A 21,862-nucleotide genomic window follows, 5' to 3' on the forward strand; every position below is an offset into this window, starting at 1 on the left:
CTGTGGTGGCTGCAGAGTGCTCACATTCTCGAGGGCCGCAGATTCGGCATTCAGGACTGGGTCCTGGTGACCACGGATGCAAGCCTCCGAGGGTGGGGAGCAGTCACACAGGGAAGAAATTTCCAAGGTCTGTGGTCAAGTCAGGAGACTTGCCTTCACATCAACATCCTGGAACTAAGGGCTGTATACAACGCCCTATGTCAAGCGGAGACCCTGCTTCGCGACCAACCGGTTCTGATTCAGTCAGACACCATCACCGCAGTGGCTCATGTAAACCGACAAGGCGGCACAAGGAGCAGGGTAGCGATGGCGGAAGCCACCAGAATTCTTCGCTGGGCGGAGAATCACGTAAGCACACTGTCAGCAATGTTCATTCCGGGAGTGGACAACTGGGAAGCAGACTTCCTCAGCAGACACGACTTCCACCCGGGAGAGTGGGGATTTCATCAGGAAGTCTTCGCACAGACTGCAAGTCGGTGGGAACTGCCACAGGTGGACATGATGGCATCCCGCCTCAACAAAAAATTACAGAGGTATTGCGCCAGGTCAAGAGACCCTCAGGCGATAGCTGTAGACGCCCTGGTGACACCGTGGGTGTTCCAGTCGGTCTATGTATTTCCTCCTCTTCCTCTCATACCCAAGGTGCTGAGAATAATAAGAAAAAGAGGAGTGAGAACGATACTCATTGTTCCAGATTGGCCACGAAGGACTTGGTATCCAGATCTGCAAGAAATGCTCAGAGGACCCGTGGCCTCTTCCTCTAAGACAGGACTTGTTGCAACAGGGGCCCTGTCTGTTCCAAGACTTACCGCGGCTGCGTTTGACGGCTTGGCGGTTGAACGCCGGATCCTAGCAGAGAAAGGCGTTCCGGATGAGGTCATTCCTACGCTGATAAAGGCTTGGAAGGACGTGACAGCTCAACATTATCACCGTATATGGCGAAAATATGTTGGTTGGTGTGAGGCCAGGAATGCCCCTACGGAGGAATTCCAGCTGGGCCGTTTCCTTCACTTCCTACAGTCAGGAGTGAATTTGGGCCTAAAATTGGGGTCCATTAAGGTCCAGATTTCGGCCCTATCCATTTTCTTTCAAAAGGAGTTGACTTCTCTACCTGAAGTTCAGACGTTTGTAAAGGGAGTGCTGCATAATCAGCCCCCTTTTGTGCCTCCAGTGGCACCTTGGGATCTAAACGTGGTGTTGAGTTTCCTGAAATCCCACTGGTTTGAACCACTCAAAACGGTGGAGTTGAAATATCTCACGTGGAAGGTGGTCATGCTATTAGCCTTGGCTTCGGCTAGGCGTGTGTCAGAGTTGGCGGCTTTGTCACATAAAAGCCCCTATCTGGTTTTCCATGCGGATAGAGCAGAATTGCGGACCCGTCCACAATTTCGGCCGAAAGTGGTTTCATCCTTTCATATAAACCAACCTATTGTGGTGCCTGTGGCTACTACGGACTTGGAGGATTCCGAGTTGCTTGATGTAGTCAGGGCTTTGAAGGTTTATGTAGCCAGAACGGCTAGGGTCAGGAAAACAGAGTCTTTGTTTATCCTGTATGCTACCAACAAGCTTGGTACTCCTGCTTCAAAGCAGACTATTGCTCGCTGGATCTGTAACACGATTCAGCAGGCTCATTCGGCGGCTGGATTGCTGCTGCCAAGATCAGTTAAGGCCCATTCTACTAGGAAGGTGGGCTCTTCTTGGGCGGCTGCCCGAGGGGTCTCGGCATTACAACTTTGCCGAGCGGCTACTTGGTCAGGTTCAAACACTTTTGCAAAGTTCTACAAGTTTGATACCCTGGCCGAGGAGGACCTTGTGTTTGTTCAATCGGTGCTGCAGAGTCATCCGCACTCTCCCGCCCGTTTGGGAGCTTTGGTATAATCCCCATGGTCCTTACGGAGTCCCCAGCATCCACTAGGACGTTAGAGAAAATAAGATTTTACTTACCGGTAAAGCTATTTCTCGTAGTCCGTAGTAGATGCTGGGCGCCCGTCCCAAGTGCGGAATTCTTCTGCAATGCTTGTATATAGTTGTTGCTTAAATAAGGGTTATGTTATGGTTGCATCAGGGTTGAACTGTTGCTCTTTTGTTGTTCATACTGTTGACTGGGTATGTTTATCTCAAGTTATACGGTGTGATTGGTGTGGCTGGTATGAATCTTGCCCTTGATTACCAAAATCCTTTCCTTGTACTGTCAGCTCTTCCGGGCACAGTTTCTCTAACTGAGGTCTGGAGGAGGGACATAGAGGGAGGAGCCAGAACACACCAGAATCTAAATTCTTTCTTAAAGTGCCCATGTCTCCTGCGAAGCCCGTCTATTCCCCATGGTCCTTACGGAGTCCCCAGCATCCACTACGGACTACGAGAAATAGATTTACCGGTAAGTAAAATCTTATTTTTGGATTGTGGGAGGAAACCGGAGCACCCAGAGGAAACCCACGCAAGTACAGGGAGAATATACAAACTCCGCACAGTTATGGCCATGGTGGGAATCGAACCCATGACCTCAGTGCATTGAGGCAGTAATGCTAACCATTACACCATCTGTACTGCCCACAGACTATAAAGACTTCCTGTATGTCCATAGGACCGGTGAAGTTCATAGGATGGATAACCTCTGTTTCCTCTGCAATGCCTACGAGAGGTTGGCTAGCGTCTAAACAGACCATTGGTCGGTGCATTACTTCAGTAAAGCAGTAATTCTCCTGCCTTGCAACTTTTTCCTGTTCTTGGAAATGTGGGAACACATTTTGCCAGTTCAGTGAGTGCTTCCCAGGCAGCACAGAGCATCTGCTGAAAAGTTGTGTTGGGCGGTCATCCAGCCTTTCATTCACAAGTTTATTACACTTTCTAGATGTAATGCATTGGCTCTTTTTTGTATCTGTTCTTGTGAATATATATGTCATTAGCGGCAACTATGGGATGTTCTTAAGTTCTCCAGTTGTACCCAAGATAGGTCAAGAGAAAAAAATGGGAAATTGTACTTGGGTTCAATTATTCTTGCTAAATCCACTGAGGTACACTGGGAGCTCATCCTTTTATACTTTAGTGTTCACCTTTTTATGTTTTAATGTTATTACTCTAGAAGGATGTTCCCCTTTGTTCCTTATTTCTGTCCTGTCAGGTTTGGTTAGTAAAATAATAGGCTATTTACAGCAGATGTACAGGTTAGTGGAGATAGAGTTTCAAGACTTTGAAAAATTTAAAGTGCCTGCCCTTCTGGCTGAGCATTTGCACTCCAATGTCTACAGTGTCCCCAAGTGGATTTGGAGAGGATTAGAAACGACAACCATGTGTTTATTGGGCCCAGAAATCAAAATTTTTAAATCTTGTAAGGCATAGAATAACAAATACAGCAGAAGGTCAGTCATAAATGAATCTGGACTAGGTGACCTCAGATCTTGTTTTGCCCCAGTGTCTTCTGTAGGTAATAGGGAATTTATATGCTACATTCCATTCTCATTCAACACACAGAATGGCTGCCTCCAGTCTGCACAGGTGATGGATCTACTTGGGCCTTGGGAATCTATTGCATGCAAATGTGCAGTTCCTCTTTCCTTCTAGTAAATGTATTCACACTGCATGTTGCCAGTGGTTTCCCTTTAAATGTGGTTATTTTTTGTTTCATAGAGACTGGTAAGCCAATTGAGAAGATTACCGAAAAACACTCCATAACCCGTTCCCGTTCTCGCTCCAAGTCCCGGTCTAGATGGAAAAGGTCCCATTCAAAGCACAGGTAAAAAGAAGTGCGTTGGTTGCTTAGTAAAGAGAGGTGAGGCTGCAACATGAAACTCAAGATATAGTTTCCAGTCCAACACCACTCAATATTTATGAAGGCTGCTGTGTTCTTAATAATGATAATTTGCCCACAGGCTGTCTTGTTGCTCGTTCAGCCGGGTAATCCTATAATTTAGCTCTTCAATCAGTTAATGACTACCGCCCACTGCCGGCATCTGATTTGTTTGCCTAGTGCATGTGACTTGGCAGTGATGCCAGTGAGGAGGGGTCGAGAAATATTGCAGTTTGGCCAATGTGTAGCATTCAGATGTCTGGTATTTGTACTACAAGTAAATGATAGCTTTAACTTAAGATCATTTTCAAATCATAACAGGTTTGCATTGCAGTTATCGGATGATTCCTTACTGTCGTTCTTGGCTTTGGCACCTTGATTATACACAAGTGATGGCATGTTTGGAAGCAAACTCTAAAGACCTGTGTAGATGACTTTTTTGATGCCTGGTTCTGAAGAGGGCACAGCTAAGTGACCATTTGTGTTCTAGAATGTCTGCTAAGTTATTCATATTCCTCAAGCCAATTCCTCATCTTGTTAATGATCTTTAGGTATTATCCTAGCATACCTGTGCTAATATCTGGTGAATTTGGAATGCCAGGGTTGATGTGTTGATCTGCCAGGATGAATAGTGGTCGCTGGAGCAACAGAGTCAAGAGCAGAAGTAAAGGTGGCATTGTATAGGGAAGTAGCTTGTTCAGGGCAGGAGAGAGAGGAAAAGGAGAGAAGTGAGTCGAGCAGGGAGGATAAGGAAACTGTCGATTGCTTCAGTATTACTCTTGGTGATGGTATCTATAGAAGGTGGAGAAGCAGAAAGGTATAAGTTAAAAGAGAGCAGGTGATGGTTAGAGAGGGGGAATGGGGAGTCGGAGGAATCAGAAATTTCTTTTTCATCCACTAGGGATCACTGGAGTACTCTTGGGATATGGACGGCTTCCGCAGGAACAGGGCACTAAATATTTAAATTTAGAACACTCCACCCCTCCATATTCCAGAGTACCTCAGTGTTTTTTCTGTGCTCATCGTAGCAACAGGCTTGTGTGGCTCAGTCCAGACTTATTTTGAATATATTTTTATTATTTCTGATTTTTCTTTTTTCATATTAGGCTTTTGTTACACTATCTCAGGTTATATATCTGTTTCAAAAGATTATAACCTGTACTGTGATTATACTGTAAGCATGGCATGGGGGCCATTTTACCCATGCTTCCTGTTCTTCCTGTTGTGATTCCAGAACGTTCCTGTCCTACATCTCTACTCCACCGGAGGCGCAGGGGTGTTAGTGGGAATTTGGGATCACATTTCATAGGACTGGCCACGTGTACTGCACTTGGCCAGATATATATATTACACACACCTTAGTACTATTTTACTGAGTCGTGCAAGTTGTCTGTCTTTGTATATTGTATTGTCTGTCTGCATAATGAGTAAGGCACCAGCAAAAACTAAAAAGCAGTTTCACTGCAAGGTCTGTAACAGTGTGTTACCGGATGGATCTACCACATGTACAGTATGTTGTGTGAATTCAGTTACGAATACAATTTCTGTTCCGGTTTTAAAGCCGGTTTCATCCCCGGACCCTCCATGGGAAATGCTAGCCAATGTACTGGCTGGGTTGCAATCAGAATTGACCGCCGCTCGACAAGAGCGGGAAGAGGCTAGATCTGAGTCTAGGGTAAGACCGCCAGAACTACCGGAGGCGTCTCAGCCTTGCCAAAAGTCCAAATCCATTTTGGGTAGACGGGATAAATTTCATATGTCTTATGATTTACCGGTTTCTGCTATGTTGCATTCTGACGATTCCATGCCAGACCTCACTGCGCAAGATGAGGGTGAGGAGGGCGAAGTGGAGTCAGATAGTGATGATTTTAACAGCCCAGGCATTGATAATCTCATCAGATCGGTGCGTCAGTCTCTGAAGTTTACAGAAACTGAGCAGCCTCTGACAAATGATGAAGTCGTATTTACTAAACAACAGAGATCTCCAATGTATTTTCCTGTTTCAGAATCTCTTAATAAGATGTTAGTAGAAACACGAAAGAATCCAGATAAACAGTTTTCTATACCTCGCAGATTTAAGTCTAGTTACCCGTTTCCAGACTCGGTAACATGTACATGGGAGAATCCACCAATGGTTGATTCATCTGTGTCAAAACTTACCAAGAAATTAACCATACCAGTGCCAACTGCTACTACGCTTAAAGACCCTTCAGACCGTAAAATAGAAGTTATGCTAAAGTCCATGTATATAGCAGCATGAGTGTTGCTTAGACCTGGGTTGGTTGGCATTTGGGTAACTAAGGCGCTAATTGTATGGATAACAGAACTCAAGTCTTACCTACATGACGATCACCTTATACTTCTTGCTGATCAAATCTGTGAGGCTGCAGAGTATCTATGTACAGCTTCTACTGACGTCTGTCAGCTCACTTCTCGCATTTCATCGTCACTGGTTACAGTACGACGAGCACTCTGGCTGCGTTCTTGGCAAGCGGAGGCAGAGGTCAAAAGAGGTATAGAGGCGTTACCTTACGGGGGCGAGAAGTTGTTTGGTCCTGAATTGGACAAATGGATTTTTGAGGCCACGGGAGGAAAGTCTGTTTTCTTACCATTGCCTCCAACGGTACCAAGACGGAGATACTCTGGACCTGCGTTCAAATCCTTTAGACCTCAGCCCTTTCGCGGGCGTGGCAGAGGAACAGCCACGCCTGGTAGACGAGGTCGAGGACGTGGTTTCCAACAAACCAACACCAGTCGTCAGGACGCCAAGGTCACTGACAAGCCAGTGGCATGACGGGCTCCCAGCCCATCTCGGCGCTCCAATTGTGGGAGCACGCCTTCAGACGTTCCATTTGGCGTGGTTCCACACATCCACAGATGGGTGGATCCGCAATTTAGTGTTAAAAGGTTGCAAAATAGAGTTCAACTGTCTTCCGCCACTGCGGTTTTTCAAGACAGGACTACCTCTCTCGGACGACAAGAGGGCGGTTCTGCAAATTGCCATTCAGTCCCTACTGGATTCAGCAGTTTTGATTCAGGTCCAGGTACAACAACAGGGTCAGGGTTATTATTCCAGTCTGTTTGTGGTACCAAAGCCGTATGGCTCCGTCAGGCCAATATTGAACTTAAAGGGTCTCAATCAGTACGTCACTTACTACAGATTCAAGATGGAATCTCTGCGGTCAGTAATTGCAGGTTTAGAGCCACAGGAATTCATGATTGCGCTAGATCTCAAGGATGCGTACTTACACATTCCAATTTGGCCTACTCATCAGAGTTTCTTGCGTTTTGCAATACGCCAGAACCATTACCAGTTTCAGGCTCTACCGTTTGGCATCTCGTCAGCGCCTCGGGTATTCACCAAAGTGATGTCTGTGATGATAGCTCATCTCAGATCCCTGGGAGTGACAATAGTTCCGTACTTAGACGATCTGCTCATCAAAGCTCCGTCTCAACAGATGCTCCTCCAACATGCGTTGCTAACGTACAATGTACTAGTTCAGCACGTTTGGATTGTCAACTTCAAGAAATCACATCTAGTTCCGTCTCAACGACTTCAGTTCCTAGGTATGATTCTCGATACGGTGAATCAAAGAATTTACCTACCAGAACAGAAAGTACAGATAATTCGTCATCTGGTACAATTAGTGCTCAAGCCACGCACAGTCTCAGTACATTTGTGCATTTGCCTTTTAGGCACAATGGTGGCGGCTTTCGAAGTGCTTCAGTTCGGAAGATTTCACTCACGTCCATTTCAACTGGATGTGCTCGCACAGTGGTCGGGCTCGCATCTGCAGATTCACCACAGGGTGAAGTTGTCGCCACGGGCAAGGGTATCTCTACTCTGGTGGCTCAAAGTACACAATCTAACCGCAGGGAAACGGTTCAGCGCCTGGAATTGGATAATTCTAACGACGGGCGCGAGTCTCAGAGGTTGGGGAGCTGTAGTTCAAAATTGTCAGCTCCAGGGTCTCTGGGCGGATCACGAAAGATTGCTGTCTATAAATGTCCTGGAACTCCGGGCAATTTACAATGCGCTACGACAAGCAGGACACATGCTTCGGTGTCAGACTGTCCAGGTGCAGTCAGACAACGCGACGGCAGTCGCGTACATCAACAAACAAGGAGGAACGAGAAGCCGCATGGCAATGCAGGAGTAGCTCGAATCCTCAATTGGGCCGAACATCACCAAGTGATATTGTCGGCAGTGTTCATTCCGGGAGTGGACAACTGGCAGGCGGATTATCTCAGCCGTCGGGATTTTCATCCAGGAGAATGGGCATTAAATCAAGAAGTGTTTCACATGCTGGTCCAGAGGTGGGGTTACCCTCAAGTGGACCTGATGGCATCTCGCCACAATCACCAAACGCCCCAGTATGTGTCCAGAACGAGAGATACAAAGGCAGTGGCGGTGGATTCTCTCACAATCGCGTGGCCGTACAGCCTCGTGTATCTGTTTCCACCGTTTCCGCTGCTCCCTTTGTTGCTATAACGGATCAAAAGAGAGTCCGCCACAGTCATACTAGTGGCGCCTCATTGGCCTCGGAGAGCTTGGTTCTCGGATCTCCGCGGACTACTCACAGACGATCCTTGGCCGCTCACACTACGTCCGGACCTGTTACAACAGGGTCCGTTCCTTTACCCCGATTTAGTGCGGCTGCGTTTGACGGGGTGGCTGTTGAGACCGCCCTCTTAAGAAAAGAGGGCATTCCAGATTCGGTTATACCAACCATGTTACGAGCTAGGAAGCCGGTTACGGCAGCTCATTATTACAGAATTTGGCGTGCCTATATAGGTTGGTGTGAAGCTCGGAAGTTTCCGACATCATCTTTCAAGTTATCCCGTCTTTTGTTATTTCTACAGACAGGTTTAGATGGAGGACTGCGTTTATCTACACTAAAGGTGCAGGTATCTGCTTTGTCAATTTACTTTCAAAGACGATTGGCTCTATTGCCATCTGTACACACCTTTCTGCAAGGTGTCCTCAGAGTACAGCCTCCATTCATTCCACCTACAGCGCCATGGGACTTGAATCTGGTTTTAGATTTCTTACAGTCTTCATATTTTGAACCCTTACAACAAGTGGATATTAAGTTTCTCACTTGGAAAACGATTTTTCTCCTAGCCTTAGCTTCGGCAAGGCGTGTTTCAGATTTGGGTGCCTTGTCATGCAAGCCACCGTATTTGGTGTTTCATGATGACAGAGCGGAACTTCGGACGAATCCCGCTTTCTTGCCAAAGGTAGTGTCATCTTTTCACATCAATCAACCAATAGTAGTTCCTGTGTTTACAGAAGATTCTGGAACTTTGGATGTGGTACGCGCATTACGCGTTTATGTATTCCGAACGTCTACAGTTCGTAAGACGGATACGTTGTTTGTTCTCTATGATGCTGCCAAGATGGGTTGGCCAGCTTCTAAGCAGACCTTATCCAGATGGATAAAACTGACCATACGTCAGACTTACCTTCATGCTAGGTTACAGCCGCCTACATCAGTAACGGCTCATTCCACACGTTCTGTGGGAACTTCATGGGCAGCTGGTCGTGGAGCTTCTACGACGCAGCTTTGCCGTGCGGCTACATGGTCTTCAGTGCACACGTTTGTGCGCTTTTACAAGTTTGATACGTTTGCAGCATCAGCATCTAGCTTTGGCCGACTAGTGTTACAGGTGCCAAACAGCTCTCCTGCCCACGGGGGAAGCTTTGGTACATCCCAAGAGTACTCCAGTGACCCCTAGTGGATGAAAAAGAAAATAGGATTTTGGTAGTTACCAGGTAAATCCTTTTCTTTGAATCCATAGGGGGCACTGGACGCCCACCCAGAGCAGTTTTACCTGGTTTGTGGTAAGTTCAGGGGATCTTATGGTAACACACTCTCACCGACTGTTTCAAATTATCAAGTTCTATCGGTTATGGTGTCAACTTTTTAGTTGTCAGTAACGTTATGTGTATACTTTATTGTTGTTCGTTATGTTATATGTAATTCTCCATTGTCAACCTCTATAGCTCCTGTTCGGCTCAGTAAAAAACACTGAGGTACTCTGGGATATGGAGGGGAGGAGAGTTCTAAATTTAAATAATCAGTGCCCTGTTCCTGCGGAAGCCGTCCATATCCCAAGAGTACTCCAGTGCCCCCTATGGATTCAAAGAAAAGGATTTACCTGGTATGTACCAAAATCCTATTATCACTACTGTGAATGAAGACCAGATCAATTGAGTGCCCACTCACATGGGAGGCTAAGGTGATCCACTGGGAGAGACCACACAATGATGTCAGGTTGAGAGACATATTATTTTGCGTGTATATCTATTGGGATGTTGAAATCACCTAATATAATGGAGGGAATGTCTGAAGAGCGGAAGCCAAGAAGCAAAGTTCTCAAGGAATTTGTAGGGAATGCCAGGGTGACGGTAAATGACAGCTACCCGAAGGTGAACAGGTTGGAAGCAGCGTATAGTATGAGCTTCAAATGTAGATAATGTAAGGGATGGTTCTGGGGCTGTGAGTTGGTCAGAGTAGCCAGAAAATAGAAGGACCCGAGCATCACAGTCAACATAGTTCCCCCAGTTTTGCGCGAGGTCCAGGTACCTGCTGGCCATCACAGTGGCTGCTGTGACAGTCCCATGCGACTTGCGTCTCTCAAACTGTTGGTAGGTCCCAGATGGCGTCTTCCACTACGGACAGATCTGCTCCAGCAGGGTCCATTTCTGCACGAGGACCTTCCTCTGTGGGCCTAGCTGTTGAGGTAGAGCTTTTGAAGGTGAAGGGTTTTCCACCTTCTTTGGTAGGTACTATATTGTGGGCCCGGAAGCCGGTTTCATCTCGCAGTGACCTTGGAGGATCTATATCTTATGGTGTAAAACAGTTTTTATACTTCACGGTTTCGTCTTTCTCAATTCCTAGCTTTGCTTCAGGGAGTTGGCGAGGCCAGTTAACGGCTTCTTTCTGACTTTTTTGCAAGGTGTGTTGTGAGTTCAGCCACTGTTTCGCCCGCCGGTAGCTCCGTCAAATCTTTATCTGGCCCTCTTAGCGCTCAAAGAGGCTTCCTTTGAGCCGTTTGATTCGGTGGAATTTAAGTTTGTTACTTGGAAGTTGGTCGTCCTTATGGCCATTGCCTCAGCTTGGTGTGTCTCCGAGTTGGGTTCTTTGTCATACAAGCCGCCTTTTCTCATATTTCATGAGGATAGGGTGGTTTTGTGTACAGTTCCTTCCTTCAATGCTAAGGTCGTTTCAGCTTTAAACATTAACCAGAAAATTCTCTCTGTTTTTTTTCTCTCCTTCAGACTTCCCGGGACCGGGAAGCTATGGCTCTGTTCGACGTGGTCCGAGCCCTGCGGATGTACTTGGACAGGTCTGTCACACGGATTCTCTCTTGGTTCTCTACAACGCTTAGAACCGTGGTTGGCCTGCTACAAAGCAGACCATTGCACAACGGATTAACCTCAGACTTATTCTGCTGCGAGGAATCCGGCACAGAACTACCATAGTGGTTGTGATCTCCTGAATGGCATGGAGCTTCCGCAGACCAGCTGTTCCATTCAACTACCTGGTCCTTTTCCTCTGAATCCGGCTGGAATCAGTCTTGCAGTGTTTTGACATGACCATTGTTTCCCTATTCTGTTTTTATTGTTCCAGCAGTTTTGCTTGGTTACTGCTTCTCCGTGCTGGGCTTTTTTTCAAGTAGTAGTGGCCAATCTCTACTAGGCGTCTTCACCGCACACCCTTTAATCTTTTGTCTGTCGTCAACTTCGGTATAGGGGTTATTTTTGTTTTTTATTTTTTTCGTTTCAATGTGGACAGGTGACTAAAATGTATTTGTTTGTTCCCTTTACAGAAGCAGTTCACGTAACAGTTCTCAATCCAAACATAAGGAGTCCCGCAGATCTAAAAGTCCTCATAAGAAACGTTCCAGATCAAAAGAATGGCACAGATCAAAAAGCCGATCGCGCTCAAGGTATGTGGAGGCAGCCGATTGCTGTATTACATGGTATTAGCCGCATTTGATACATATATGCTTGCTTTAAAAGACAGTGGGGATTTATTGGAAGTCCAGATGACACGTGTTTGATGCAAGAGCACAGTCTTGACAGTGGGCTAAGAGTATATACTGAAAGGGAATTTATTGTAGTCTTCATATGTGAAGGTAAGAAGTACCATATGATGGTATAAAGTAGGTGGCTACAGAATGGGATGAGTTTTTAGGCCTGTTTTGCTAAAAGCAAGAAGTACCATGGGTCATGGAATTTTGTCTGTTCTTGTTTACGATGCAGGCTCCTCCCACTCGTATCACAAGAATCATTTTGAAAGTGTACTATGATGGAATTCAGAACTTCGGTGAAGGCAAAACACACCTAGATATGAGGATCACCTCATACATCTCATACAAGCAACTTGTTTTACAGGGACTTATTTTACACGTTCCTTTTTTTCTTTTCTTTCTCCTTTATTTTTGGTACGGACAAAATTGCCTTGTGAACAAAAAAAATATTTTATTTCAGATAAGGGAATGTTACTGTTCAGATTTTAATATTCCATTTTAGTCTAGGAATAATATTGAATTGCCGTTTTTGGCAGTGGTGCTATGGACATATTTAAAAATATATGGTAAGGTACTACATTAGTTATTGCTGAAGAACATTGGTATCAAAGTCTGTCAAGCTGATATATTTTATTGTGTGCCAGTAGCTTTAACAAGTAACTTTAAATGGTTTTATTTTAAGAAAGGTTAAGGTTTGGCGTTCCAATATTTGAGAGGTTTCCAAGGGCCTACAGATCATGTCAGGGCAGTAAACAGCATTGGCATTTTCATGTGTGAGAAAGTGTCAGTCGCTTTCGTGGGTTAGTCTTCCTTCATGTTATTCGATTAAAGACTCTCAATATTTCTTACAGGGAAAAGAAGAGAGACAAGGACAGAAGTAAAATTAGGGAAAAAGACAAGATAAAGGATAAAAATGATAAAAGAAGAAAGGACAAGAGATCGAAGAGCCCATCAAAGAGCCGTTCTTCTGTTAGGAAGTCTCGCAGTGTTAGCAGGTTAGCCTCTGGTTCCATGTTCTTACTACATTTATACCTTTGTCAGTCTAGCACTTTTCCAATCTCTTGCCAATGTTAGGTGATAATGATACAATGTTACATACAGTAGGTAGTACTTGCATGGCAAAGCATTGTACATACCAATAAGTGTCTGAAGTTGCAAGTGACTTAATTTTAGTTTAGTGTGGGAGCTATTCAGATAGATGGACGCTATTGCACCAGCTTACCATGACTGAAACCTTTCCCCCACAATCCTCCCATTCATGCTGGAGGGGAGGTCCTGCAGGAGGAATAGCGACTACTGTATTGTCAGTTTAAAAATGAGTCCACCCAAGTAGTAGAGCATTTATTACATGCTGAACTATTACAGCAGTCAAAGGGGCACGCATAATTGAGGCCACAGGTAAGTTTGATTTTGTATTTATTTTATTTCCATTCAAAACGTAATTTGTTTCTGCACTTTGGTTACATAGATGATGGGTAGGCTCGTAAGCAGGACACAGGAAAACTAGACCCTCCTTTTCTGTATAAGCCTCCATAACACTTTTTCTATTGCCTTTAATACGTGTTGGGCATCGGGAATTTTGGTCCTTAGGTTTATTTTATATAGGTCTTTCCATTCTTTGGCACCTCCTTGTATAGAATGAGGGAAAGCCACTCTGCTTGAGTGTGACTGCTTAAGTATGCAAAAGTTTTACCACGTGGAAACAGATTAAATATGTGCTTCTGATCATTAAACATCAGCATTTAATGCTGTAAACACCTCTTACATTCTGGATGACATTCTCTACCCTGCTTTCAATCTGGGTGACCATCGTCAACTGTCTGTCCATCATGTGCTTCTTATGGTGCCCTCCTCTGGTTGGTCTGCCTTCAGTACCTATGGAGACGGCACTGTGTGCATCATATATAAAGATTTTACTAGTAATGAAGATTGATATTTGTAATATGTATATTTACTTAGACTGAAGGTCTTATACGCTATTTATGGTATCTCTTTGAAAAGACTTATAATCTCTGCTACTTTCCTTTTCTATTCTATACAGTACAGTTTTGCTTATTGTTAGCAGATTGCCCGTAAATGCTTTGATTTGGATAACGAGTTATGCCTTGCTTGGACCCATGCCCTGATCTTTCAGATGTGTTTATACACAATGAGCTAATGTGTTGCTTCTTTAATATTACGTTGAATGGCTACCTACTAATAACGTGCTGCATATTATTAAGGCTATTATTGTAAACACTGTTTATTTGTAGGGAAAAGCGCAAAAGGAGGAGTCGAAGTCTTTCCAAATCCCCCAAAAGTTCCAAAACTGTGAAGATGGTCTCTAGATCTCCTTCTCCTAGAAGGTAATACTCCCACAGCTTATTACTTATCAGCCAGTTGCCCACTTGCTTTTCCACATCATATGGAAAATCCCCGCATATTTGTAACCGATTTAAAAGAAAAATGTTGTAGCTTTTCATTTGTTTTATTCACTGCATTCCTTAAACTAAAATTGTACGAAATTGCATTTCTCTAACGTCCTAGTGGATGCTGGGGACTCCGTAAGGACCATGGGGAATAGACGGCTCCGCAGGAGACTGGGCACACTAAAAGAAAGATTTGGTACTACCTGGTGTGCACTGGCTCCTCCCTCTATGCCCCTCCTCCAGACCTCAGTTAGATTTCTGTGCCCGGCCGAGCTGGATGCACACTAGGGGCTCTCCTGAGCTCCTAGAAAGAAAGTATATGTTAGGTTTTTTATTTTACAGTGAGACCTGCTGGCAACAGGCTCACTGCAACGAGGGACTAAGGGGAGAAGAAGCGAACCTACCTGCTTGCAGCTAGCTTGGGCTTCTTAGGCTACTGGACACCATTAGCTCCAGAGGGATCGACCGCAGGCCCAGTTCTTGGTGTTCGTTCCCGGAGCCGCGCCGCCGCCCCCCTTACAGAGCCAGAAACAAGAAGATGGTCCGGAAAAGCGGCGGCAGAAGACTTCAGTCTTCACCAAGGTAGCGCACAGCACTGCAGCTGTGCGCCATTGCTCCTCATGCACACTTCACACTCCGGTCACTGAGGGTGCAGGGCGCTGGGGGGGGGCGCCCTGAGCAGCAATAATATCACCTTGGCTGGCAAAATAACCACAATATATAGCCCCAGAGGCTATATATGTGGTAATTACCCCTGCCAGAATACAGAAAAAAGCGGGAGAAAAGTCCGCCGAAAAAGGGGCGGAGCCATCTCCCTCAGCACACCGGCGCCATTATTCCCTCACAGTTCCGCTCGAAGGAAGCTCCCTGACTCTCCCCTGCAGTCTACACTACAGAAAAGGGTAAAAAAGAGAGGGGGGGCACAGATTTGAGGCGCAGTAAATATTATAGCAGCTATAGGGGACATAATTCAGTTAGTCCCTGCATTATATAGTGCTCTGGTGTGTGCTGGCATACTCTATCTCTGTCTCCCCAAAGGGCTTTTGTGGGGTCCTGTCTCCTTTAAGAGCATTCCCTGTGTGTGTGTGCGGTGTGTCGGTACGGCTGTGTCGACATGTTTGATGAGGAGACTTATGTGGAGGCGGAGCAGATGCCTATAAATGTGATGTCACCCCCTGCGGGGCAGACACCTGAGTGGATGGACTTATGGAAGGAATTACGTGCGAGTGTCGACTCCTTACATAAAAAATTTGACGACAGGCCAAATACGGGACAGCCGGCTTCTCAGCCCGTGCCTGCCCAGGCAATTCAATGGCCATCAGGGGCTCTAAAACGCCCACTACCTCAGATGGCAGACACAGATGTCGACACGGATACTGATACCAGTGTCGACGACGATGAGTCAAATTTAATGTCCACTAGGGCCATTCGTGGCATGATTGAGGCAATGAAAGAGGTTTTACACCTTTCTGATATAAACCCAGGTACCTCAAAAAAGGGTATTATGTTTGGGGAGAAAAAACTACCAATAGTTTTTCCCCCATCTGAAGAATAAAATGAAGTGTGTGAAGAAGCGTGGGCTTTCCCTGATAAGAAATTGGTGATTTCAAAAAAATTACTAATGGCGTTCCCTTTCTCGCCAGAGGATAGGTCACGTTGGGAAACTCCCCCTAGAGTGGATAAAGCGCTCACACGTTTGTCTAAAAAGGTGGCACTACCGTCTCCGGATACGGCCGCCCTAAAGGAACCTGCTGATAGAAAGCAGGAGGCTATCCAAAAGTCTATATATACACACACTGGTGTTATACTGAGACCGACTATTGCTTCAGCGTGGATGTGCAGTGCTGCTGCTGCTTGGTCAGATTCCCTGTCAGAAAATATTGACACCCTGGACAGGGACACTATATTGCTTACCATAGAGCATATAAAAGACTCAGTCTTGTACATGAGAGATGCACAGAGGGAGATCTGCCGGCTGGCATCTAGAATAAGTGCATTGTCCATTTCTGCTAGGAGAGGCTTATGGACTCGGCAGTGGACAGGGGATGCAGATTCTAAAAGGCACATGGAAGTTTTGCCTTATAAGGGTGAGGAGTTATTCGGGGACGGTCTCTCAGACCTTGTTTCCACAGCAACAGCTGGGAAGTCAGCATTTTTACCCCATGTCCCCTCACAGACTAAGAAAGCGCCGTACTATCAGGTGCAGTCCTTTCGAACCCAGAAAAACAGGCGGGGAAAAGGCGGGTCCTTTCTGTCTAGAGGCAGAGGAAGGGGGAAGAAACTGCACCACGCAGCAGGTTCCCAGGAACAAAAGTCCTCCCCCGCTTCTTCCAAATCCGCCGCATGACGGTGGGGCTCCACAGGCGGAGCCAGGTACGGTGGGGGGCCCCCTCAAAAATTTCAGCGATCAGTGGGTTCGCTCACGGGTGGATCCCTGGATCCTTCAAGTAGTATCTCAGGGGTACAAGCTGGAATTCGAGGCGACTTTCCCCCGCCGTTTCCTCAAATCGGCCTTACCGACAATTCCCTCGAGCAGGGAGGCTGTACTAGAGGCAATTCACAAGCTGTATTCCCAGCAGGTGATAGTAAAAGTGCCCCTACTTCAACAAGGACGGGGTTACTATTCCACACTGTTTGTGGTACCGAAACCGGACGGTTCGGTGAGACCCATTTTAAATTTAAAATCCTTGAACACATACATAAAAAAATCAAAGTTCAAGATGGAATCGCTCAGGGCGGTTATTGCAAGCCTGGACGAGGGGGATTACATGGTATCCCTGGACATCAAGGATGCTTACCTGCATGTCCCAATTTACCTTCCTCACCAGGAGTACCTCAGATTTGTGGTACAGGATTGTCATTACCAATTCCAGACACTACCGTTTGGACTGTCCACGGCACCGAGGGTGTTTACCAAGGTAATGGCAGAAATGATGATACTCCTTCGAAAAAAGGGAGTTTTAATTATCCCGTACTTGGACGATCTCCTATTAAAGGCGAGGTCCAGGGAGCAGTTACTGGTCGGAGTAGCACTATCTCGGGAAGTGCTACAACAGCATGGCTGGATTCTAAACATCCCAAAGTCACAACTGGTTCCTTCCACACGCTTACTGTTCCTGGGGATGATTCTGGACACAGAACAGAAAAAAGTGTTTCTCCCGCAGGAGAAAGCCAAGGAGCTGTCATCTCTAGTCAGAGACCTCCTAAAACCAAAACGGGTATCGGTGCATCACTGCACACGAGTCCTGGGAAAAATGGTGGCTTCATACGAAGCAATTCCATTCGGCAGGTTCCATGCAAGGACCTTCCAGTGGGACCTCTTGGACAAGTGGTCGGGATCGCATCTTCAGATGCATCGTCTGATAACCCTGTCTCCAAGGACCAGGGTGTCTCTACTGTGGTGGCTGCAGAGTGCTCATCTTCTAGAGGGCCGCAGATTCGGCATACAGGACTGGGTCCTGGTGACCACGGATGCCAGCCTTCGAGGCTGGGGAGCAGTCACACAGGGAAGAAACTTCCAAGGACTATGGTCAAGTCAGGAGACTTCCCTGCACATAAATATTCTGGAACTAAGGGCCATTTACAATGCCCTAAGTCAGGCAAAACCCCTGCTTCAAAACCAGCCGGTACTGATCCAGTCAGACAACATCACGGCAGTCGCCCATGTAAACCGACAGGGCGGCACAAAAAGCAGGATGGCGATGGCAGAAGCCGCAAGGATTCTCCGATGGGCGGAAAATCACATAATAGCACTGTCGGCAGTGTTCATTCCGGGAGTGGACAACTGGGAAGCAGACTTCCTCAGCAGACACGACCTACACCCGGGAGAGTGGGGACTTCATCCAGAAGTCTTCCTACTGTTGGTAAACCGTTGGGAAAGGCCACAGGTGGACATGATGGCGTCCCGCCTCAACAAAAAGCTAAAGAGATATTGCGCCAGGTCAAGGGACCCTCAGGCGATAGCTGTGGACGCGCTAGTGACACCGTGGGTGTACCAGTCGGTTTATGTGTTCCCTCCTCTGCCCCTCATACCAAAGGTACTGAGAATAATAAGAAGGCGAGGAGTAAGAACGATACTCGTGGTTCCGGATTGGCCAAGAACAGCTTGGTACCCGGAACTTCAAGAAATGTTATCAGAGGACCCATGGCCTCTACCGCTCAGACAGGATCTGCTACAGCAGGGGCCCTGTCTGTTCCAAGACTTACCGCGGCTGCGTTTGACGGCATGGCGGTTGAATTCCGGATCCTAAAGGAAAAGGGCATTCCGGAGGAAGTCATTCCTACGCTGATAAAAGCCAGGAAAGAAGTAACCGCAAACCATTATCACCGCATTTGGCGAAAATATGTTGCGTGGTGTGAGGCCAGGAAGGCCCCCACAGAGGAATTTCAGCTGGGTCGTTTTCTGCACTTCCTACAGTCAGGAGTGACTATGGGCCTAAAATTGGGTTCCATTAAGGTCCAGATTTCGGCTCTGTCGATTTTCTAACTGGCTTCACTGCCTGAAGTTCAGACTTTTGTAAAGGGAGTGCTTCATATTCAGCCCCCTTTTGTGCCTCCTGTGGCACCTTGGGATCTCAATGTGGTGTTGAGTTTCCTAAAATCACATTGGTTTGAACCACTTAAAACCGTGGATCTCAAATATCTCACGTGGAAAGTGGTCATGTTATTGGCCTTGGCTTCGGCCAGGCGTGTGTCAGAATTGGCGGCTTTGTCGTGTAAAAGCCCTTATCTAATTTTCCATATGGATAGGGCAGAATTGAGGACTCGTCCCCAGTTTCTCCCTAAGGTGGTATCAGCTTTTCACTTGAACCAACCTATTGTAGTGCCTGCGGCTACTAAGGACTTGGAGGATTCCAAGTTACTGGACGTAGTCAGGGCCTTGAAAATTTATGTTTCCAGGACGGCTGGAGTCAGGAAAACTGACTCGCTTTTTATCCTGTATGCACCCAACAAAATAGGTGCTCCTGCTTCTAAGCAGACTGTTGCTCGCTGGATTTGTAGCACAATTCAGCTGGCGCATTCTGCGGCTGGTTTTCCGCATCCTAAATCAGTGAAAGCCCATTCCACGAGGAAGGTGGGCTCATCTTGGGCGGCTGCCCGAGTGGTCTCGGCTTTCCAACTTTGCCGAGCTGCAACTTGGTCAGGGGCAAACACGTTTGCTAAATTCTACAAATTTGATACCCTGGCTGAGGAGGACCTTGAGTTCTCTCATTCGGTGCTGCAGTCATCCGCACTCTCCCGCCCGTTTGGGAGCTCTGGTATAATCCCCATGGTCCTTACGGAGTCCCCAGCATCCACTAGGACGTTAGAGAAAATAAGAATTTACTCACCGATAATTCTATTTCTCGTAGTCCGTAGTGGATGCTGGGCGCCCATCCCAAGTGCGGATTGTCTGCAATACTTGTATATAGTTATTGCCTAACTAAAGGGTTATTGTTGAGCCATCTGTTGAGAGGCTCAGTTGTTATTCATACTGTTAACTGGGTAAAATATCACGAGTTATACGGTGTGATTGGTGTGGCTGGTATGAGTCTTACCCGGGATTCAAAATCCTTCCTTATTGTGTCAGCTCTTCCGGGCACAGTATCCTAACTGAGGTCTGGAGGAGGGGCATAGAGGGAGGAGCCAGTGCACACCAGGTAGTACCAAATCTTTCTTTTAGTGTGCCCAGTCTCCTGCGGAGCCGTCTATTCCCCATGGTCCTTACGGAGTCCCCAGCATCCACTACGGACTACGAGAAATAGAATTATCGGTGAGTAAATTATTATTTTTTCTTAACATACTACAGGCTGCGCCCACTTTGATAGTGTGGGTATTTTTTATAAACTAATAATTACAGCTTTAGAAGCTGTTGTTCATACATATTCCTGATTACTTGGCGTGTCACACAAGTGTGTTGGGACCAGTTGTAATCTTAGAGAAGTGATGTTTACACTGTTACAATACAAATGCGCCTTTTTATAAATTATTTTAAATGCATATTGCTGAACATTCTGTGAATGGGGAACCGCTCAATACATCAAAACAACATACATTTTTGATAGCCTTTGCATTTGTTATGAAGGAACTCGTCTAGCAGAATGGAATCCTCTGCGAGCATCGAAAGTATGCAGAAATGTATTTGCAATTTTGATGCACTGAGCCTGATTCCATAGTTTGCAAGTGTTCCACCAACTTATCATCTAGAAACTACATGATTTTTCTTTTAACCATCTGTAGTCTGTTTCTGCCTGCCCTATTGCATTTGATCCTTTGGTATCACACTTTAGTTCAGAGTTTGTGGAACAGATTACTTCAGACCTCTCGCAAAAGCACCTTAGGGAAAGGAAAAACGATCTTAAAATTAGTCTGAATTTGATAGAATTATATGCCACGCAATATTATGTGTACAGCTGCAGAACAAAGATTTCCGCTCATATTTTTTTTAGAAGGAACTTTCCAGGAGCAGACACATTCTTAATGTAATGTTTTCTTAGCAAAAATAGGAAGGAGAAGCGAAGAGGGAAAGAGGGGGATCACAGCGGTGATAGGAGGGAGAGTGACCGTTCATCATCCAGGAAAAATAGCAATAAAGACAGAGACTTAAGAGATTCAGCTGATAAGTACAAGATAAGGGTAAGCAGTGCCTTTTTTTTTTCTATACCATCTATTACGTGTTCCTAGGTCAAAAGACGGCACAGCCGGATCTACTACGCTCCTATAGGGAGTCTAACAGTTTTGTGCAAAAATATGTAGTACTGTGCAAAAGTTTTAAGCAGGTGTGGAAAAAATGCTGCAAAATAAGAATGCTTTCAAAAATAGAAGTCTTAATAGTTTTTATCAATTAACAAAATGCAAAGTGAATAAATAGAAAACTAAATCAAATCAATATTTGGTGTGCCCCCCTTTGCCTTCATAACTTCATCAATTCTTTTAGGTACACTTGCACACAGTTTTTGAAAGAACTCTGCAGGGAGGTTGTTCCAAACATCGTGGAGAACTAACCACAGATCTTCCGTGGATGTAGGCATGCTCAAATCCTTCTAACTATTCATGCAATCCCAGACAGACTTGATTTTGAGATCAGGGCTCTGTGGGGCCACATCATCACTCCAGGACTCCTTCTTTACGCTGAAGATAGTTCTAAATGACATTAGCTGTATGTTTGGGGTCGTTGTCTTGCTCCAAAATAGATTTGGAGCCAATCAGATGCCTGCCTCACGGTATTGCATGAGGTATAAGTACCTGCCTGTATTTCTCAGCATTGAGGATACCATTAATGCTAGCCATCCCCTACTCCATTTGCTGAAATGCAGTCCCAAACTTGCAAGGAACCTCCACCATGCTTCACTGCTGCCAGCAGACACTCATTAATGTACTGCTCTCCAGCCCTTCGGCAATAAACTGCCTTCTGTTATACTGCCTTCTGTTATAGCCAAGTATTTTACATTTCTGTAGCAGGGTACAGAAGTTTCCACAGGGAAACATCGGGGTATAGAGATGGATCTGGATCCAGGCACCAACAGGTAAAGCTTTAGCTGTCCCAGTATGCATTGGGTACCACCTCCAGGCACTGTGAGCTCAGTTTTGAAAATGGTGCCTGCAGTCACTAAGCAGGTAGGGGCTGCGCTGACAGCCCTGAAAGCGT

General features: G+C 45.9%; 1 protein-coding gene across 5 annotated transcripts in view; it reads left to right on the plus strand.

Annotated features, from left to right (window-relative positions):
• The window catches only part of SREK1 (splicing regulatory glutamic acid and lysine rich protein 1), a 207,634-nt gene that overhangs the window by 128,162 nt on the left and 57,610 nt on the right, over positions 1-21,862 (plus strand). For 2 of the 5 annotated variants that reach the window (XM_063963311.1, XM_063963318.1), the window contains exons 8-12: positions 3,628-3,733; positions 11,624-11,743; positions 12,679-12,822; positions 14,080-14,172; positions 20,721-20,850. In XM_063963311.1, coding sequence (XP_063819381.1) covers positions 3,628-3,733; positions 11,624-11,743; positions 12,679-12,822; positions 14,080-14,172; positions 20,721-20,850 — 593 coding nt within the window. Of the gene's footprint in view, positions 1-3,627; positions 3,734-11,623; positions 11,744-12,678; positions 12,823-14,079; positions 14,173-20,711; positions 20,851-21,862 lie in introns of all 5 variants that reach the window. The other 3 variants (XM_063963300.1, XM_063963306.1, XM_063963325.1) reach the window with 2 other exon arrangements.

This window comes from Pseudophryne corroboree, chromosome 1, assembly GCF_028390025.1.
Source record: "Pseudophryne corroboree isolate aPseCor3 chromosome 1, aPseCor3.hap2, whole genome shotgun sequence".
NCBI classification, from domain to species: Eukaryota; Metazoa; Chordata; class Amphibia; order Anura; family Myobatrachidae; genus Pseudophryne; species Pseudophryne corroboree.